General features: G+C 42.8%; 1 protein-coding gene across 2 annotated transcripts in view; it reads right to left on the bottom strand.

Moving 5' to 3' along the window:
• APOB (apolipoprotein B) overlaps window positions 1-20,617 on the bottom strand; it is a 95,747-nt gene that overhangs the window by 65,749 nt on the left and 9,381 nt on the right. For both annotated transcript variants that reach the window (XM_085881549.1, XM_085881551.1), the window contains 7 exons: window positions 20,012-20,151; window positions 17,623-17,773; window positions 16,550-16,699; window positions 13,508-13,629; window positions 13,302-13,378; window positions 6,148-6,370; window positions 4,429-4,656 (listed from right to left, as the gene is read on the bottom strand). In XM_085881549.1, coding sequence (XP_085737675.1) covers window positions 4,429-4,656; window positions 6,148-6,370; window positions 13,302-13,378; window positions 13,508-13,629; window positions 16,550-16,699; window positions 17,623-17,773; window positions 20,012-20,151 — 1,091 coding nt within the window. The remainder of the gene's footprint in view (window positions 1-4,428; window positions 4,657-6,147; window positions 6,371-13,301; window positions 13,379-13,507; window positions 13,630-16,549; window positions 16,700-17,622; window positions 17,774-20,011; window positions 20,152-20,617) is intronic.

Below are 20,617 nucleotides of genomic sequence, written 5' to 3'. Positions count from 1 at the left end.
CTAATACGTCTAAGTAAAAACATGGCCGCCAGTCGACCATCATTGATCAGATCACAAAATAAAGTTAGGTGCACGTGTATGCCATCAGGTACTGTGCTTTGCCAAGTTTGAACAAAATCGGACCATGCATGTCTGGAGACACATTTAAAGAGCAGGTTTAGAATAGCTGATGACCGCGTGATTCGAAGGTTGTAAGCACATTAATAAACGTGGGGTATTTATTTTCTTACATTTGAAACTCAAAATATTGTTGTGGTTACCAGATTCGCAAACCACCATTCAGGTCCCTTAGGTGAGGTATCTCGGTAAGTACATGTGTAGTTAGGCCCGAACCCGTTGTCTAGTGGGAATACATGTCATTTATACGTGCTGCGACTCTTTAGGATAGCCGTTTTTCTTTTACTATCTTTATTTTGGACCAACCGCCATGATCACAACCACAACATCAACCACCGACCACAACCACCGCTTCACCACAACCGCCACGACCTTCACGCACACCTCACAACCGTAGCATCGCATCACCGTCATCTCGCGCCACTCATGGGCACCGATGCTGGACTCGTGCAGAACGCGCGTCGAACAGCGTGTACAAAATCACGGATTTTCTGCTTCAAAAACGGATCAAAAACGACACACGCCCACTTTTTGCCGTCCAATCGGTGAGCGAGGGGCGAATTGGCCCCGCCCCCAGGGCGATCGATATATGCAAATTTGTGGATCAAAAAGCCTTCACGCCCACTTTTTCTCGGGCCAATGGGGAGCGAGGTGAAAGGTCAAAGGGAGGGGGTCAAAGGCGAAGTGACGGGGGGATAAAAGGACGGTGTTCGTCAGTCAGAGTGGGAACGAGAGAAGGAGCAGAACGAGGTCGGAGAGTCAAGAAGAAGAGAGAGTCGCAAACAAGAACAGGTCGGAGAGTCAAGAAGAGGAGAGTCGGAAGCAGAGGGTCAAGACTTCGCGGGCGGTGGAGCTGCTCGTCGTGTGCGTTGGAGTCGGAACGGAGGGGACGGAGCTGTGGAAAGGCGGCGACACCAGACGAGGGGGTGCTCGCGTCGTGCAGGAGGCTGCGCCCGAGGGAGGCCGACAGCGCGACCTGGCCGAGGTGGAGACGCTCGTCGCATATAATAAAGATCCTCTATACCCCGAGCATCAGCAACCCCCTCCTGTTTCCCCCCGCGCTGAGATAGTGCGACCAAGGGGGCCCCGTTCCCACCCCCTGCCAGGCACTGTCCACGAGGCCCGCGGGTTGCGGGGCCATCGCCGCTCCGCGTCTCATCACCAGACGGGTAGGCCCGACCCGGTCTCGGCCTCAGGCCTACCCCATTCTTGGGGGATTTCTTTTCCTTGGTTTTGGGTATGTGTTGTCGGCGCCGTCTGTGAAGTAGAATTGTATAAGTGTTGCCGTGTGCTCGGTAGTCGGTATTAGCTCTGCACTGTGTTTTCACTTTTATGTTTGCTTTTTGTGTAAATGGAATTGTGTTTTCTTTTTTTTTGTGTGCATTTGGTGGAATTGTATTTGTGTGCTTTCCGTTCGTCGCGAATAAATGTGCTTTATTGTTGAACTGTTCTCCCGCTTCGCTTCGTCTTTTCCCCCATTGAACCCTCATCTTGCTTCACGTAAAGGGTTGGTAGTGGGCTGAATACGCCCGATAATTAATCGAACCGTCGAGGTCGACGATAACACCGCTCGGTTATTCTGATAGTACGGAACGGGTCGCTTAAGTGGCCCGTGTCCGAAGTCGACCTGCGGCGAGGTGCGATCGCCCGGTCTACCCTCCGCGTGGGTACTTAGGTAGTTCGAATTTGGCGAGCAACCCTATCCCACGCGGGGGCTGATTGGCTCGATCGCGGTGAGACCGAAAGGTCCACCCGTGACTGGTTCCCGGCGTTAGTCCGAGAGGGTCACGACTGGATTGTCCGTCCGGTGGGCGACGTGCCGCGATTCGAGTTACGTGGCCGTCGCACGCCGGCGGGCGCGAAAACCGCAACAATATGCTAGAATTAACTTTTCAGTCAAAACTTTTGTCAGTAAACGAAAAACAGACTGGAAGTTACGGAAGATGCTATGATGTCACGTTCTCCGAAAACAGCGTGTAAACAATTGCGAGATGCGAATCAGAGAGTGATTTCAGTGGCGATGAAATTGAGTGTTTTCATTCGGATATTGCCGAGGACGAGTCGGAGGATGATGGGAATTGATACTATGGAGTTTCTGGCCCTGAGCCATATAAATTTGAGCCACTTGCAAGTGCCAGAAAATGGCCTATTTCATGTACAAGTGGCAGGACTGACTGTCCGGCAGTTCACACTGACAGACTCCACCAGACAGATTGGTTTGTAGGTTTTCATTTTCTTGTTCAATGCATAAAATAATGTAAAGTTTGATTCGTCTGTGACTTGATATAATAATTTTTTTAACCCTCTAGTAGCCTGGTGTTGGTTCAGTGGTTAGGGTGGTGGCTTGGGATCCTAGGGTCCTGAGTTGAAGCCCCGTCGGCCGCTGAATCAATACACCAGGGGGTTGACTCAGCCTGTCATCCTTCCGAGGTCGGCGAAATGAGTACCAGTTCCAGTGTGTGTACTGGTAGAGGGGCACTGCATCAGTGACACAGTGGCGCTTCAAGAAATGATAGCTACCCCGGCAGCTAAGCTGCCATACGACCACCACCAACCCTCTAGGCACTCAAGAGTCAGAAATAGAATGAATCAATAATGGACCCAAATATATTATACACCGTAGCCTTGGCGTTGAAGTCTTTCTGACAGCTGAGCTTGACCCCAGCGAAAGTGAACAGTTCGAACAAACCCCAACTTTCAAGAGACTGTTGTGGCATATATATCTATATTCCAGCAATGTGTGTGTGTGTGTGTGTGTGTGTGTGTGTCTGTGACCGCTGTTTCTCGACAACCACTGGTCCGATCTAATTGAAACTTGCCAGGTATATTGCTGGGGCCCTGTGGATGTGCCTTTTCAAGGTTTGATATTAATCGGACAAGTGCTTCCCAAGTTATGGCCATTTATTTACCAACCAATGACAGGACACGTTGCTGCGTAGGCGTGGCTGATGGGGAAGAGATTCTCAGCCACGTTCCCCATTACGGGTCACAATGTATGGACTTCCGGATAGTGTATTCTAATAATTTCTCGATTTCTTATGCGCATTTATAGATAAACAAAATGTCCCAATCCTTGGGAGGTGACACAGTGTGAGAAGATGAAGCGGGAGCAAGCTGAGGAGGAGAAGGCTGAATGGTGGGCACAGCGTCACGCTTGTTTTGAAACCGAGCTCACTCATTGCGTTGCCTTCGTAATCCTCGGCTGTGAAATGGTCACCACAAATGACAAGTCTATCCAAAGGGTCCTCTTTACCCGTTTTCTTTGGGGGAAAATTCGCCCATTTTGTTTGTACAAATCTTATCCACTGCTGGCGAATGTTTGATTCCTTCGGGAATCGGTGGGAGCGATTACCCGTTTTCCAGCCATTTTCGCAAAACATCATCTCCACTTTTTGCATTCACCACCATTTGCTCGAGGGTCGCCAATGTCACCCACACACGTACGAAGCATGATGTACAAATATCCAAATGACTTTGTTCTACAATAATTCAAAATAAAAAAGGATAATATAGACAGTTGGAAGCTCAAAATAAGCGAAAGAACGGCCCGCTGAACTGGACACTTCTTCAATGAGCAAGTGAGCTTCCGCTTTCTTTTGGAGAACGTGACGTCACCATCCATTTCTGGGCACACGGCTGTTTTTTTCAACGGCCTCGAGAAATAACAACTTCGGAGTTAAATTTCATTCATTTTCCCAATAGTTAGGCAACCACAATTGTTTGCATCGAACTATTTAATGCACATATAATCATATTGATACATTTTCAGAACATGTTTGGTGACCTGCAACCTGCTTTTTAAGTAATGAAATGCCAACAGTCGGCCATCTTGGATCTGATCTCGAAGAAAAATGATGTGTATGTAAGCAATCATTCATTATCTGAGGGCCAAGTTTGAACAAGATTGGTAAATGCATGTCCGAGAGATGGTTGAAGACGTGTTAAACATCGGGTTTTGACGAATAAAACAACCGCCAGTCGGCCATCTTTGACCGAAAATAATTTGCATATGTACACCATCATGTATTGTCTTTGAGCAAGTTTGACCAAAATTGGTCCATACATGTCCGAGATATGGTGGCGGAAGGACGGTGCACAGACGGACAAGACCCAATCCATAAGCCCCCGTTTCAGACGAAATCCAATGGGGGCAAATAAACTCCGGTTGAGAGGGCATACTTTTCGAACCTTCAGCTTGGACTCAAAACAATATTGTATCACTTTTAATATTTTTGCTTATAGTCTCATCATATGCTTCATGAAAACTACAACAGCCCTTCCCCATGTCCCCTAAAAACAAATGCATCTCACTTGTAGGCAACCATGCTGAGAGCCATTATGGTAACACGTGAAGGCTTTTCTTGAGCCATTCTCAGAGCTTCGCGAAGTATATTTTCAGAGGGTGTTGGATGTAAAGCCAGCAGCATTGAAAGCATAGCTGCAATAGGTTGTCCAGCCTTACCGCTACGTGCCCAAGAACTGAGGCCACTGAAACATGCTGCTGAGCCGCATTGAGCCAGTGCTTGAATGGTGATGCTCCTATAGACAGGATACATTTCACAAATTGCAAGTTTAACCATGTTCTCTACACATGACATATATTAAATACATGACCTCAACGCCACATTATTAAAAACACCTCACCACCATGTACCCACCACATTATGAAAAACACCTCACCACCATGTACCCACCACATTATTAAAAACACCTCACCACCATGTACCCACCACATTATTAAAAACACCTCACCACCATGTACCCACCACATTATTAAAAACACCTCACCACCATGTACCCACCACATTATTAAAAACACCTCACCACCATGTACCCACCACATTATTAAAAACACCTCACCACCATGTACCCACCACATTATTAAAAACACCTCACTGCCACATTATTAAAAAGAAACAATTCATTTTACCTCTTTTTCTATTAAAAAAGGCACAGCCATTAGGCACGGGCCAACAAGTCTGAAACACCCATCTGTGGATGTTCCCTCTGCGGGGTTGACTGGTCTATGAAATTGAGAATTAAATTACCGTCTCAGTATTGGCTGCAGTACGATCTTACTGCAGCTCTGCTCAGCCCATGCCCAATAGGTGGAGCTGATGCAACTGTTTGGCCATAAGAGACTTTGGTGTATATATATATATATATATATATATATATATATATATATATATATATATATATATATATATATATATATATATATATATATATATATATATATATATATATATATATCTCGACTCCTCCCACACTCTTCGTGCCAAAGAAGCTGCATAAAGCAACCATGAAAGTCACCCAAAATAAGCCCTTTGCTGTTTCAAACCCTTCCTAGAGTTCCTCCACAGCTGTAAAGACATTCACAAATAGTACACTCAAGAGAATTCCAATGCTACACACCCCCTCAGTTGAAGGACCAGTTTCATCGCTTGTTGATGAATCATCAGGAACAGCACAGACAGAAATGCATTCCAACGAGGCTCCCAAGCCTGTACCATGTGTGAACGTCAAAAGCAGTCAACGTATAAATGATAAACAAAGACCCACCTACATCTCTCACCTGTAAATGGAGGAAATAATCAATTAGCTTTCACCTAATCAATTAAACCCAGGTGGCAAGGACTGTATAAACAAATAGACTTCTCCCATGCTCTTCCAGCTGAAGAAGCTTCATAAAGCAACCATAAAAAGTTATATATACATATATCTGTCTGACTGCATTTCTGTTTATACATCTCTTATATTAAATCTACATAACTTTGCTTCAGCCAATAACTCTGGGGGCATCTATTTAAGTGTAGAATACACAGGGAATAGGAGAGTGGGTCAAGATTAAGGTTGAGTTACAGACTAGGAAGGGTCTTAATGAGGCAGTGTATGTCGACTCCATCGCAGATCCTTTTCGGAATTTGCAATTTGTTGAAGTTACCTGCATGCTTTATCAGTTATACTAAAGACAGAAAAAAAAACATTTAAACTTAAACAAATATATTGATGTATTTCAGCCCTCACGTGGATTTTTTGAGCAAGTCGGGCAGGGTGTTGGCAAGAGTGGTGTCAGAGAGTGTACGAAGATTTTTGATATATTGGAGAAACAGCTTTGCTCTTTCCTGATCATCTCCACTTTTTCCATTCACCACCATTTGCTCGAGGGTCGCCAATGTTTCCTGTCGATCCTCTTCAAGGTGCTCAGGTTGAGGAAATTTCATGGTGAGGCTTTTGTAGTGAAGATTGACTTGGTTGATTGCACAAGAAGTGGGGATAAAGTGAAAACAAAGGGAAAAAACAATGTTGGAATCCAAGCAGTCATAATTAATTTGTTGAGCCAGTGAATTAAGCAGATATTTATTATTCTCAAGAAAAGATTAATGAGATAATAAGCTGGATTGAAAGTGTTCACAATGAAATTACCAGGTAAGATCAGGTCAGGTCAGGTCAGATCAAGTCTGGGAAGATGCGCCGGAGAAGCGTGTCGCTGCTCACACTTTCCGTGGGTACTCCAGGAGCCTCCGTCTGGTCATCCCCCATGCAGATGCCTGGCCCATCCCCATCTCCTTGAGATGTTGATCAACCTGCTGCAACCATGGGGCATGTGGTCGGCCCATTGACCTCCACTCACGAGACTCCCTCGCTGAGAGAATCTGGTAAGCAGGATCAGTGTCAGGAAAACGAACTGCATACCCATACAGGTGCAGCTCACGCTCACTGACTATGCAGGTAACAAATCTCATTTGAGCGTCTCTCAGCAACCGCTCGTTGGACACAGAGTCCGACCAGTGATAGCCAAGGATTCTCCGAAAAGATCTGGTACCAAAGGAATTAAGTCTCCATTTCAGATCCCTCGTCAGAATCCAAGTCTCACATCCATAGAGCAAGACCGGAAGCACCAAGGACCTGAAGACATGGACTTTCGTCCTCTTGCACAGGTACCGACAGCACCACACCCCATGATCCAGTGAAACCATGACTCCCCAGGTCCGACCCAGATGTCTCTTAACCTCTGGCTCACAGCCAACAGAGACATGAATATCACTGCCATGGTAAGTGAATCTCTCCATGACCTCAATATCCTCACCACAAACAGGTACAGACAAGATAGCAGCATCCAAGATGTCATTGAAAGCCTGGATCTTAGTTTTGACTCAGGAAACCCATAAACCCAGTGGTTTAGACTCCTCAATCAGCACCTCTAGGGCCCCACAATGGATATCTAGAGTCTCCGCAAAGATGACTGCATCATCTGCAAAATCAAGGTCAGCAATCTTGACATTCCCAAACGATGCACCGCAGCTTGATCTCTTTGACATCCTCCCCAGAATCCAGTCCATACAAGTGCTGAAAAGTGTGTTGGTCAGTACACACCCCTGACAAACTCCAGTAACAACGGGAAATAATTTGTAGATGGTATCACCAGATCTCAGAGCACTCTCAGTACCAGAGTATATTTCAGACATCACATTGATCAGTTTTAGTGGCACCCAACGAAGACCAATAATCCTCCAGAGGGCATCCCGATTCACTGAATTGAACGCTTTGCAGAGATCAACATAGGCTGCAAGCAGCCCCTGCCGAAACTCTCGTCTGCATTTGGTGAGGACCCTAAGGGCAAGGATACAGTCAATTGTTGACCTCTTTAGTGTCAAGCCTGACTGCTCTGGGGGCTGATGCTCAAGCAGATGGTGGCGAACCCAATCAATAATTCTCCAAGCAAAGATCTTGCCTGGCACTGAGAGCAGCGTCACCCCTCAGTAGTTGTTGCAGTCCTGGCGATCACCCTTCCCTTTCCAGAGAGGGACAACAAGGCTCCTCTTCCAGCCAGTTGGGATGATGCCTGTGCTCCAGGCAGAGCACAGAACTGCATGCAACAACATGAATACAGCATTTCCACAAGCTTTGAGAAGTTCAGCATGGATGCCACAGATCCCAGGAGCTTGACCCCATTTCAACCGGTTCACCGCAGCCTGTGTTTCCACAAATGAAGGTGGATCAGAGTTGATTGGAGGGTCAGCAATATAGTCCAGCCAAAATAAGGTTTGATCGGTAACAAATTGCAACAGAATTTTTTTTAGCAGAATGCATTTCTATGAGGTCCCCACAACACCATACTAAAAGTCCGAAGAAATCCCTGTTGTGGAAATACGTCTAATTTGCATAAATCCAATATGGTGGCCAATTATCAATATTGTGCCATATCTTTGCTCACAGATGACATATTTGGGTGATTTCAATTTCTAGAATGGGTATTTTGTATACAAGGATGCATTGAGAATACTTCTAAACTTCCCTGGAACAAAATCTCATTTGCATAAATCCAATATAGCGGCCAATTATCAATATTGTGCCACATCTTTGCTCTTGGATGATATATTTGAGCCATTTCAACTTCTAATATATATCTTTTGCATACAAGAATGCATTTAGAGTATTTAACAATTTTCTTGGATGTATTTTGATACACATCTCATTTGCATAAATCCAATATGGCTGCCAAATGTCAATATTTTGCCATATATTTACTCTCAGACAACAAGTTTGAGCGGTTTATATTTCTGGAATATTTGAGGGAATCAAAGGCTAAATTTGGGATAATTTAATATTTTGATTGGATGGGTCTAAATAAAATGATGGATGAATTTAATAAAATCCAATATGGCCACCAAATATCGATATTTTGTGATCAAATTTATGACAGTCACTTCTTTGGCTAGTGTTTCATTGCAGGCATATTAATACCCTACTGAAGATGCCCATCAAGGTCATCATTATAGTCATCAGTGAAATCTGGTAGCTGTGAGTTGGCACAACTTGTCCCACGGCATTCTCCACAAACAGCACTGCAATGCAGACTATACTTTCTGCATGTGTAACTCTTTGTATTACAGTCTGTTTTACAGTTACAGCAGATGACATCCAGTAGTTTTTATGGGGCTGCAAGCTGGTCAGTTTGTATTGGCAAACATTGTCCATCCACCATGTGCCATCCCCACTCTTCCGGCTTCATAGTGATGCTTCTTCCTTTCCACTCCATAATCTGATAATATACATGGAGGCTGTGATACTTTGCAGCTGCTGAGGTTGGGGGTAGAGTTTAAGGTTCTACATGAGATGTGCTCTTCGAAACCTTCTCACAAAATCGCCTGTATCGTAAAGTGTCCAGTCCTTGTTCTTTGGCACCACCATATAATGACACAAGTGCTTTTTCTCCCACTGCAATAATGTCCTGTTTTGCCACATGTCCTTCTTGGCTGAACACCTTAGCTTGCTGACGGAACAGGGCAACACTCTTGATCTTCCTTACTGCTAAACCCTTTCCCAATCCAAACAGGCGAGAAGTTGTATCGCAGCTAAGGATTGCATGGATAAATAGCATATGGTCACAAACATCAGGACCAATAAATTCCTTAGACTGCTTTATGCACCATATCCTGGTCTTTTTGCTGATTGCCTGGGCTCTGGGGCCAGGAACAAGTCATGTGCATCCAGTTCAGCATGATGCAGTAGGAGGATGAGCAAGTCCGTGTCATCCCCTATCCGGACAGTGTCTTTGATTCTAGCAGATGCAACAGCTGTTTGGACAATGAGCACATCAGCATCATGCTTTGCATGATCTATATTACACCCAGCCCGCTCTCGTTTGTCACTAAGATAAACAATAAATCGCTGTTTGTTTGCCACATTTTTCAAGAATTCCTCCTTCTTGGACTGTATAACCATTCCACCAGTGAAGTTTACTGTCATGCCAGAACAAGGCCCTGTCCTTCTCATGTGCATGGCATCTTTTGTTGTTGGACCGTCTTGGTATCCATCAAAGATAATAGTACCAGCCCCATATTTATGTGTAACATATGTGACATAAAGCTGACTGACACTCTCATATGTGGAACCTCTTGGCCATGGAAGACGATGAAGTAGCGCACCACCATCGAGAATATACTGGACATTTCCAATTGGTTCTCGTTGCTCCCCTCGCATGGTTTTCCAGAGAACATCGGCAAGGACAGCCTTATTGGCCTGCAGGGGAAGGAAGGAAGATTCAAACAATGCTGGGGGGTAACTACACAGTTCATATTTGAAGAGTGACTGTAGATCTTCACAGCGCTCCCCAATGGTTGCCAGTCTCTGGAAGATCAACTGTGGATCTACCTTCACAGATTCTCCTTTGATCTTGACAGTTGATCTTGAATTAAGTGTCATTGCTCGATCACATTTCTGGAAGGTGAACTCTTCTACAGATTTCCCAACCATGGATGCTAAAATCTTTTCTCCAACTGTTCTTGATCTTTCAACATCGACTCCTTCCTGGGTTGTCATGCCATTTGCTATGTTAAACAGGGACGGATCCCGTGCGAATGTATCTCTCTCCCTGAGATAGCTGATAAGATCAAGGGTGTCATTGACATCTCTGGCTTGTCTAGCTTTTGACAGGTCTTTGTGCTGGTCACTGGTTTCAAATGAGATGCCACTGAGCTTCTGCGTGGCCTCGTTGATATTTGCACATGCTGGCATGGAAAGGACCCACACCAAACGCTGAGTTTCTGTCATTCCTTTTCCTCTTGTCAGGCCTCCATGTGTCTTTATACTTCTCATCAGCACTTGCTCAATTGTGAGATCCATGGAAAGTCCTGCCCAGTACCTATCACTGCGCCTCACCACATGGTATCCTTTCTCAAATTGCTGATGGACATCTGGATGACTTTCTGGCAGATTAAGCATCATTTGCAGGGATACATATGCAGACTTTGCACATAGCATGTGTCCGAGATGCATCCAATGAAATTTTTAAGTATTACAAATGCATCCTTGGATCCAAAGATCTCATTATAGAAATTTAAATCACTAAAATACATCATCTGAGAGCAAAGATTTGACAAGATATTGATATTTGGTGGCCATATTGGATTTATGCAAATGAGATTTTGTTCCAGGGAAGTTTAAAAGCATGCAAAATGCATCCTTATATACAAAATACCCATTCGAGAAGTGGAAATCACTGAAATATGTCATCTGTGAGCAAAGATATGGCACAATATTGATAATTGGCCGCCATATTGGATTTATGCAAATTAGACGTATTTTGCAACAGAGATTTCATAGGACTTTTAGTATGGCGTTCTGGAGACCTCATAGAAATGCATTACGCTAAAAAAAATTCTGTTGCAATTTGTTCCCGATTAAGTGAAAAAAATGGACTAGATTGCCTGGACTAATAGGGATAGTAACAACCCTGACATCCAACTCAACAGATTGTCGATCAGCCTGGTCCAGCCGCTCAAAGTACCAGCCCAGAGGGCCTTCACTTCGGACTCCACTGTCAAGAGCCTACCACCCTCTGCTCTCACTGCAATAGACTGAGGGACAGGCTTGGAGGAACGCAATGCGTGAATTCCCCTGTAAGCAGGATGAGAATCACTTGACCACAGGTGATGCTCTACCCCCTCACAGAGACAAGAATCACTTGACCACAGGTGATGCTCTACCCCCTCACAGATTCCTCACACATCGGCCTCCTTGTCCACCATCAGCACACGTACAGTTTTATGCCTCAACTCCCTGAACAGCTCATCTCTGCCATTAAGCCTGGCCCTGCGACTCTGGTCAATGGTATCCAGTGTCCCTTGAGAGACAAAATTCTTCTTCGCCCAACAGTGAGTTCCAAGACATCCTCTGGTAACATCACGGATGGTGGTGTTGAAGGCACTCAACAACTCTTCAGGATTCCCCAAAGCACCCAGACCCCCCAAATCTCCACTCAGCATGTTCTCAAACTCCTCAGCTAACCTCTCATCCTTGAGTTTACTAACATCCAGCCTAGGCTGGGATGGTTCCATTCTCCTGGATTTAAGCTGAAACTCAGAGTTCCTATCACAAGCCTGTGGTCAGCATTGCGGAACTTTGCACTCCGGTAGATCCTTCATTTCTAGATCCTCCTCCTGCGACCATCAACAAGCACATGGTTATTCTCCTTTGCCGCACCACCAGCATTGGAATACCAAGTTCAATGATGAGCCTGTGTGCACTCAATCGATGAACCAACCACCCTAAGTCCATGACTTCTTGGAAATTCAAGGAACTTTGTGCTATTCTGGTTCACATTTTCCGACCCATTGGGACCAACACATGTCTCATAACCATCCCTATCAGTTCCAGTCGATGCATTGAAATCCCCCAATACAAGAAGAGTATCTCACCTGGGGCACTGATCAACCATAGAGTCGAGCGTGACATAGAAGGCGTCCTTCAGGGTGAGATCATTCACCTCAGTCGGAGCAAGTACAGAGACCAGGGAAACGACACCTCAGGAGTGACGAATACTTGGTCTCATAATATGCTCATTGACTAGTGTTACCTCAATTATCATTGGAATCAGCTTATTGGACACAGCTACAGCAACTCCTTGGGCATGTTAACCATCAGAGTGACCAAACCAATAGGGGGTGTAACCACCCGCCATGATCTGGCCACGATGCGGTCTCCGAACCTCAGAGGGTGCTGCAATACCACTATTCAAGCGCTTGAGCTCAGATGATAACAGAGACAGATGATCATCCTCTCTTCGGGATAGGACATTCCAGGCACCCACCCGAGGGACTGTCTCAGGTTAACCCAAGGAGACCACCCTCGGGTGGACGACACCTCAGCATCACCCTGACACACTCCACCGCAATCTGACCCGGGAAGGTTACCCTGTGTTTTTCCTCCTATCATCAAAGAGTTGGGTCCCGAATGCTTGGCCCCATTCCCGTCATCCGGTGAGCTGCCCTTCGCAAGGCAGCTGCACAGGAGGTACTCCCACGGAGTGGGTTTTCAGAAGTTAAAAAATGTCAGATGGTAATATGAGAAGTTAAAAAAATGATATCTTTATGTTCGTTCTGGAATGCCAGGGAAAAAAAAAACACCCCAAAAAACTGTAGCTGTTGTGTTTTTAAATCTGATGATCAGTCAGGAGGGATGCTGTCCTTGAGTAATGTAAGAATCGATTGAGTGCATGAGCCATCTTGGAATAAAAGGAACACATGCAGCTAAATATTGCGTTTGTGATTCCTTGTAATAAATATAGCAATGACTTACACTAAACATTGTGTATGGAATTCCCTTTCAAACCACAAGACCCCTTAAGACTTTAGACCCCTAATATGCAGGAAATACAACAGTACCCAACAACTTACTGAAGTCAAAACTCCTCTTGTTCGATTTTTGGGTCTTCTCAAATTTCAATGTCTGTGTCAGTTCGATTTGATTGGTTCTGTAGCACGAAAAAAAGATGTTAATTCCGAATTAAAACTACAATTATCAACTTGTTGTTCATGCAATTTGTTTCCAATAATCTTACAACATCGGCAGGCACAAAGATGTAATAAATGCTTGGACTTACTCCAAAAAAGGACTGAAGTTGTACTTCTCTTGACATTCTGCAATTTCCACATGGCTATTACGGAAAACGTTGTAATTGCAATTTTGAGTGGAATTAAAGATGTCATTCGTCCAACGGTATTGCTGAAAAGAGATGGTGGGTGGTAAATTACTGACAATGGAGAAATAACTGGTACAATGACAACACTCATGAGGTAGTGCAATTTGTTTCCAATAAGCTTTCTAAAACCCCTTGGCATTATCATCCAGAATAATCTTAAGAGAGATTAACAAATGCAACGTCTTGTTAACCTCCGCCATCGAAGATCGGAGGTTACAGTTTTCACCCCTTTCTGTTTGTTTGTTTGTTTGTTTGTGAACAGTATTACGGAAAAACTCCTCGACGGATTTCGACGAAACTTGGTGGGGGGTAGGTATGGTCCAAGGATCATGCCATTAGATTTTGGACTTGGCCCCCCCCCACCCCCCCAAAAAAAAAATTGTTAGAGAAAAAAAACTTTTTTTTTTTGCATTTTTACATGTTTTAAGTGATTTCCAACACCCCCACCAAAAAAGAATTGTTAGAGAAAAAAAATTTTTTTTTTTGCATTTCTACATTGTTTAAATGATTTCCAACCCCCCCCCCCCCAATAAAAAAATGTTGGAGAAAAGAACTATAACTCTGTCAGCACTGTTGACATCATATTTAATGAATAAGATATAAGGTTCACTTGAGTGACCCAGCAGTATTGGCGGCGGAGGTTTTGCACTCTCCCGAGTGCTCCCCCTCTAGTTAGTAATGCTTCGCAACGACTCCGCATTTTGAGTAAATTGAAGAAAAATGGAGTCAAGGCTGTTCATCTGATTTTGATCTATAAAATATATATTCTTCTGATATTTGGAGCATGTGTGTGGTCTTCTGAGACTACTGCTGCCCAAGTCAACTATGTATTGTCATATAAAGAAGGATAACGGTACATAGTATCTTTGTTTTTCGAAACATCTTGCCCTATGGTGAACTTTTGAATACGCTTGATGTTGCTTCACTTTCTGACAGGCGTAATAAAATCATCACTGGATTTGCTGAATACTTCCTCGTTTCTGAGTGGCATCGGCATCTTACGCACCAAACGTGACTTACTATGTCCCATCGGAGTTAAGAAATTCCAAACAAATGCACGTGTCACAAATAAGAACTCAAAGATGTAAACAATCTGTTCCGTTTATGATTCAATTATTAAATGCTCAAGTTTAGATTAATGCCTATATCTATTTATTTCGTATTGTGCATTATTTATTGTTCATACAATGTCTCATGTTTGATTTCATTTTGTGTGCTGGCAGGATCGTCTCGAGGTACACACACTTGTTTCTAAGCTGTCTAGCCTGGGTTTGAATCCTGGACCAGCTACAAACCGTCATCCCAGCGTTTCACAAGCAGGGCGATTCATCAACATCCTCGAATGGATGTTAAACTTGGCATTCCATCTGCAGGCATGAGTTGATGGATGTTAAAGATCCCACGGTCCTTTGTGAAGAGTAAGCGAGGTATTGCCAGCACCGTCAAAAAATTTCAAATTCTTGCCCTAACTTACATCAGTGGCACAGCCAAGCCCCCGGACTGTTAGGCTAGCATACAGCCTTATGCTGCATATGAAAGAAGAATTTCTTTATTTGATATATATATATATATATATATATATATATATATATATATATATATATATATATATATATATATATATATATATATTGGTTTGCGGGTGCCAGCAGTGACCACTATTTTCATTGTGTCTGTGTGTGTGTCTGTCTGTCTGTTTGTGACTCTCTCCAGAGCATAGCTCCATGACGTTTGATGCGATCTTGATGAAACTTGGACGCAAGCTAGATATCATGGTCAAGTTGTGTCTTTTTGTATGAGGGGAGTCCCATGCCTCTTGTGGGCGGAGCCACGCCCACTTCAACATTTTATTTATTTATTTTCTCGATTTTTTCATCGCAATTTCATTTCCAAGAAGCTGTGCGTAATGTCAATAAGTACAACCTATAAAAAATCCGATTTGATTTGGTCAATTTTGACGGAAGAGATAGGTTTTTATGGTCGGGCTTCCTCAATAATGCCCACGAACCATCGTCGCCTCCCGGCTTGTATTTTTTTTACTCGTCATACATTTTATTACCTCTGCCACCGAAGGTGGAAGGATGTTATGTTTTCACCCCTGTCTGTATGTTTGTTTGTGTGCAGGATAGTCAAAAAGTTGTGGATGGATTCGGATGAAATTCGGTGGGCATGTTGGGTGTGTGACACGGACGAATTGCTACAATTTTGGTGAAGATCCAAATCCGGATACTGGAATTTTTTGTTAAACGATTCTTCACTGTTCAGAGATAGGTGTCAAAATGATCTATATCATGATACCTCAAAACGTTGTGGATAGATTCGGAAGAAATTTGGTGGGCAAGTTGGGTGTGTGACACGGACAAATTGGTTAAATTTTGGTGGAGATCCGAATCTGTATACGATCATTTTATCAGCGATTCTTCACCATTGAGAGATTGAGCCAAAAACGATGTGTAGCATTATATTTCAAAATTGGATTAAGCCTGATATGTTCTACTGGTTCAGGCATTACGTGGTGGAGGTATGCGCTCTACTGATTGCCCTTATAGTGATCAATAATATGACCTCCGTCACCGAAGGTGGGCTGAGGTTATGTTTTCACTCATGTCTGTGTCTGTCTGTAAGCAGGCTATCTCAAAAAAGTCATGGATGGATTTAGACAAAATTTGGTGGACAGGTTGAGTGTGTGAGGACAAGCTGATTAGATTTTGGTGAAGGTCTGGATGCAAATCCAGCCTACCAGTGGGATACAAAACAAACTGTTCAGCCTGGCGGAGGTATGTGCTCTACCAAGTGCCCTTTTCGTGTCATTTTAATTTACCTTGATGGAAATGAACTTTTTTAGTCCTTGCACTATGAGTTCTGTGCATTTTGGAATCAAACCAAAATTTTATCCTTTATCCGAGCGAGTACCCTTCTGCTCATCTGAAGACAATTGTGTACCTTGATTAATTCAGCAAAGATATTTTGTGATTCCGTGGCAGATGCCGAACGTTGGCAAGTCATGAGATCCCGCTGCACATGAACCTTGTAGTTCTTTTTACTGGAATCATGAAAATGGCAGGAGGTTGGACACAATCCATGCACGGTGGGCTGTGGGAAGAAAATGGAATGATCTTCACACAATGAAACTTTAAAGAAGATTATGATACCGCAATGCAATTACAATCATTAATTTCAACATCTTAACATATACAACAATGATTCATTGATGGATGGCTAGGCGAACTGAAATTCAATACAAGAACATTTCAATGATAATATAGTACAATTATTTTTTAATGAATCCCATGATTGTCTTTTATCTTCCTAATGACTAAAAGGAGGGCAAAGGTGAAGGAGATCCAAGCCCTTATTGATTTAGTTTCTGTGTGTTGAATCAGCAATGAGGGTCAGGTTCATCATGACCTGTGGCCTAGAAGAGGAATGGTGAGAAGAGTGTGAGGTGTGTGGAAATAAGTTATCAGAAAGTAGATCCAATTAAACAACAACCACATGCAATCAATGAGTGCCAACACAATGGCCTGATGTTTATGACTCACATGCCAATAAATGGAGCAAAAAAGAGATTGCTGACAGCACAAATTATGCAACAAATAAGATGCGTGTGATAGAAAAAGTCTGCAATCTACAGTTGAGGTTGAAATTTAATCGATGCACCCTTTGTTATCAAAGTGGTGACATCATGAGCAGGAGATGAAATAAACCAAAGTTCAACCAGAATAAACTTTACAACTATCAGCTGACTTGGCTGTTTAGTGTGTGGCCATTGCATCAAGGGGAATTTTGCTTTACACAACAGTTTCCATCCATTTTGTGTGCTTTTTATTTCCCAGATTTTACAAAAAGACTTAAACGTTTGTGTGAAAAAATTTAACTGAACAAAATTTGATGACCATTGAAGTGGTTACTTGGCTGAAAATAGTCTCTTCCCAAAACCAAATTATGCCTTTTCATGCTTCATGTGTTTCCATATCATATTCCATAGCAGTGAGGTGATAAGGGATGATCATTACCATATTGGTATCACCCTCTTCCAATGATGGGACAGGGCCCATGAGAGACGAAATAATTCCACGTTTCACGTTGAGTGAAGTGAGTGACTCTCTTGAATCAGGATAAAGTCCAGCAACCATTCCTTGCACCGTACGGAAAGGCAGGTCGAAACTGTAGATATGTGTGAAACATCAAAATTGAAGATCCCAAACAGGACCCCCTCTCATTTTATCTACATTTTCCTCCAATGAACTATGGATCATTGAGGAACATGTACATCCATATATTAAATGAAGAACAAGAATGAGTTAATATTAATGTTCTTTCACATGAATTACAAGGATATTAGCAGACAGAATATTAGAACCTGAAATACCATTGTTATCACACCCAAGTGCTTGGACAGGAACTCCAAACAAGCCAACCAAAATTTTTAATCAGTACCAAGTACCACAATTTTTTTTTTATATCCAAGAGGAATCAAAAGGTTTCCTGGAATGCTTAGATTAATTAAAGTGCGCAAGACTACATAAAGTATTGCACAACTCTCTTCCTGAATGCATGCACTTACTCCAGTATGCCTGGAACTTCTGGCTACGTATTTTGTTGTTTTCTTTTTGGTCCACTGTTATACGCTGGAAAATCATTGTCACATCATGAAAACACCTTCCTGCTTATGCACTTATCAGTTTAGAGAATAGGCAAAAGTCAAAAGGGAGCAAGGCTTATTAAGTCAGGGTAGTTGACAACAGAATTAGCATATTTGGTCAGAAACTGCTGCCAATTGGCATTACAATGTGTGCCAGAACATTGCCATGTCCTGTTTTCTTCGTGTTGCTGGTGCATTACAAGGAGCAAATATTTCGAAAATGATTGTTGAATACTTTTTTAACTACTTTATTTTTGAAGCAAATAGATGGTGTGCTCCTGGTCCAAAAATATGATCCGTGTAATTTCTGGAGGTTCTGTTTTTTCACAGGTTCTCAGGTTCATGGAGGAGATTATAGTGCCAGTGATCTTGGAGGAAATTTATAATTCGCCATTGAGCTTGGATGAAATTTGACCAGCCTCGATGGCATGATGGTTGAGTGTCTGCTCTGAGTCTCAGTGGTCAGAAGTGTGACCCCCGGACGGACCAGATCAAAGACTTTAAAAATGGTACGTGCTGCTTCTTTGCTCGATGCTCAGCATTTAAAAAGTATGGAGCATGGATAAACAAACATAGGTTGGCAACATATTACTTGAGATGCTCATGCCACCATCTTGTGCTATCACTTTTCTTTCTGTAGCCAGTGCCAACACATGAATGAAAATCCATGGGATTTCCATGCTCTATCCTATCCTTTCAATGTTAGCAAGGAAGCAGCACATTCCATTTTTTTCTTGCAAAAATCGAAGATTTTTCAAGTATATTGGTTAGTTGCATGTGTTATTCTGTCTGTCTGTTTGTTTGATTGTTTGTTTGTCTTTGTCTGTTTGCCTGTTTGTATGTCGATTGCCAACAAGTCACAATTATAAAACGATCTTCTCGAAACTTCACGAAATGGTAGAGTTGGTCATAAGCAAGACTCTTAATTTTTTGAGGTCAAAAGGTTAAAAGATCAACAACTTTGTCAAATTTCTAAAATCATCGATTTTCATCTGAGTGACTAGAAATTTGAAAAGGATTTATATTTCAGGTCACTTGAATTCAACCAGCCAAATGTCTAAAATTGTCAATTTTTATCCAATTGACTTGAAATTTGAAAATGATTTATATTTCAGGACAATAAATTCAGCCATCAATTATTTTTGAGGTCAACATAGGCCCAAGGTGAACAACTCAGGTGGTCTTTCTAAAATCCTCAATTTTCATCCAAATTGACTTGAAATTTGAACATAGATTGCATATCATGTCACTGAATTCAACCACCCATTATTTTGAGGACAACAAAGGCCAAAAGGCTATGTTGCCAAAGGTCAACAACTTCGGTGAAATTGCTAAAATCCTTAATTTGCATCCGATTGACTTGAAATTTGAACAGGATTTGCAGATTAGGTCACTGAATTCAACCATCAATTATTTATTTGTGGTCAAACTTGTTTTAGGGATTTTGCAAGTATCGTGCTAGGCATAACATCTTTCTTGTTTAAGTTTTTGGTACGACTTGACCAGTATCAGAATCACCACCCTCCCTGACTCACATTGGATGCTCTAATCACAATTCTGCTGATTCTGGTATTTACACTCTGTGGTCTCTGTGAATGTGCAGAGTACTTAAATGTTTGGGAATGGGATAGATAGATGTCTTGATAAGCTTCTTTTAGTTTGACATCTATTTCTGGAGCCATCTATTGAAGATGAAGTAATAATAATACATATTATGATGACCGAGTCTCATTTATGTCTTAAAAACCCAAATGGCTTACCTAGTCAGAGACTCTACAAAGGCCTTCTGATTCGGTGTCGTCTGAAACGGCAATTCCTCACCAATTGGAGGCAAATCAAATACTTCACATTCCTTGAGTTTTAAAAGAAATGAGCAGCGATCTGGCACCTCCAGGTTCACCTGTGGAACAAAGAGGTACATTTGTGGGACTGCTTGGGAACAATGTATTCCAAATGCATGATGCTAAAAATTGTCTTTATTTCATGGCTTTCTTCACATGATATAGCTTAAGGTGTGTTCAAGACCCAAGACTCAAGACTCACTCAATCACCGCAGGTTGGTCGGTGGTCTTTCTGTCTTCTACCGACTCCTCTCCAGCCTTGCCCCCCCTGCTCTCTCTGCGATTTGTCCCCACCACATTTCCACAGGGCGCTCAAGGTCCGCCAACAACCCCCTTCTGGTAAAACTACCAAAATCACGAATCACTGCTCATCTTCACTCTTTCATTCCTCTTTTTTCCCGCCTTTGGAATAAACTTCCTCACTCTATTCTTTCCCATTCTTCCCTCCAGGCTTTCAAAACAGCTGTTCACCACCACCTCTTATCTTCCCCCATCCAAATCCTCGATCTTTTCTACCCCCGATAA

The sequence above is a fragment of the Eptatretus burgeri genome, chromosome 5, assembly GCF_056783735.1.
Source record: "Eptatretus burgeri isolate ZD-2024b chromosome 5, Ebu_testis_v1, whole genome shotgun sequence".
Classification (NCBI taxonomy): domain Eukaryota; kingdom Metazoa; phylum Chordata; class Myxini; order Myxiniformes; family Myxinidae; genus Eptatretus; species Eptatretus burgeri.
Note: the sequence above shows the minus strand (reverse complement) of the source record. Positions and strands in the feature narration are given on the sequence as shown.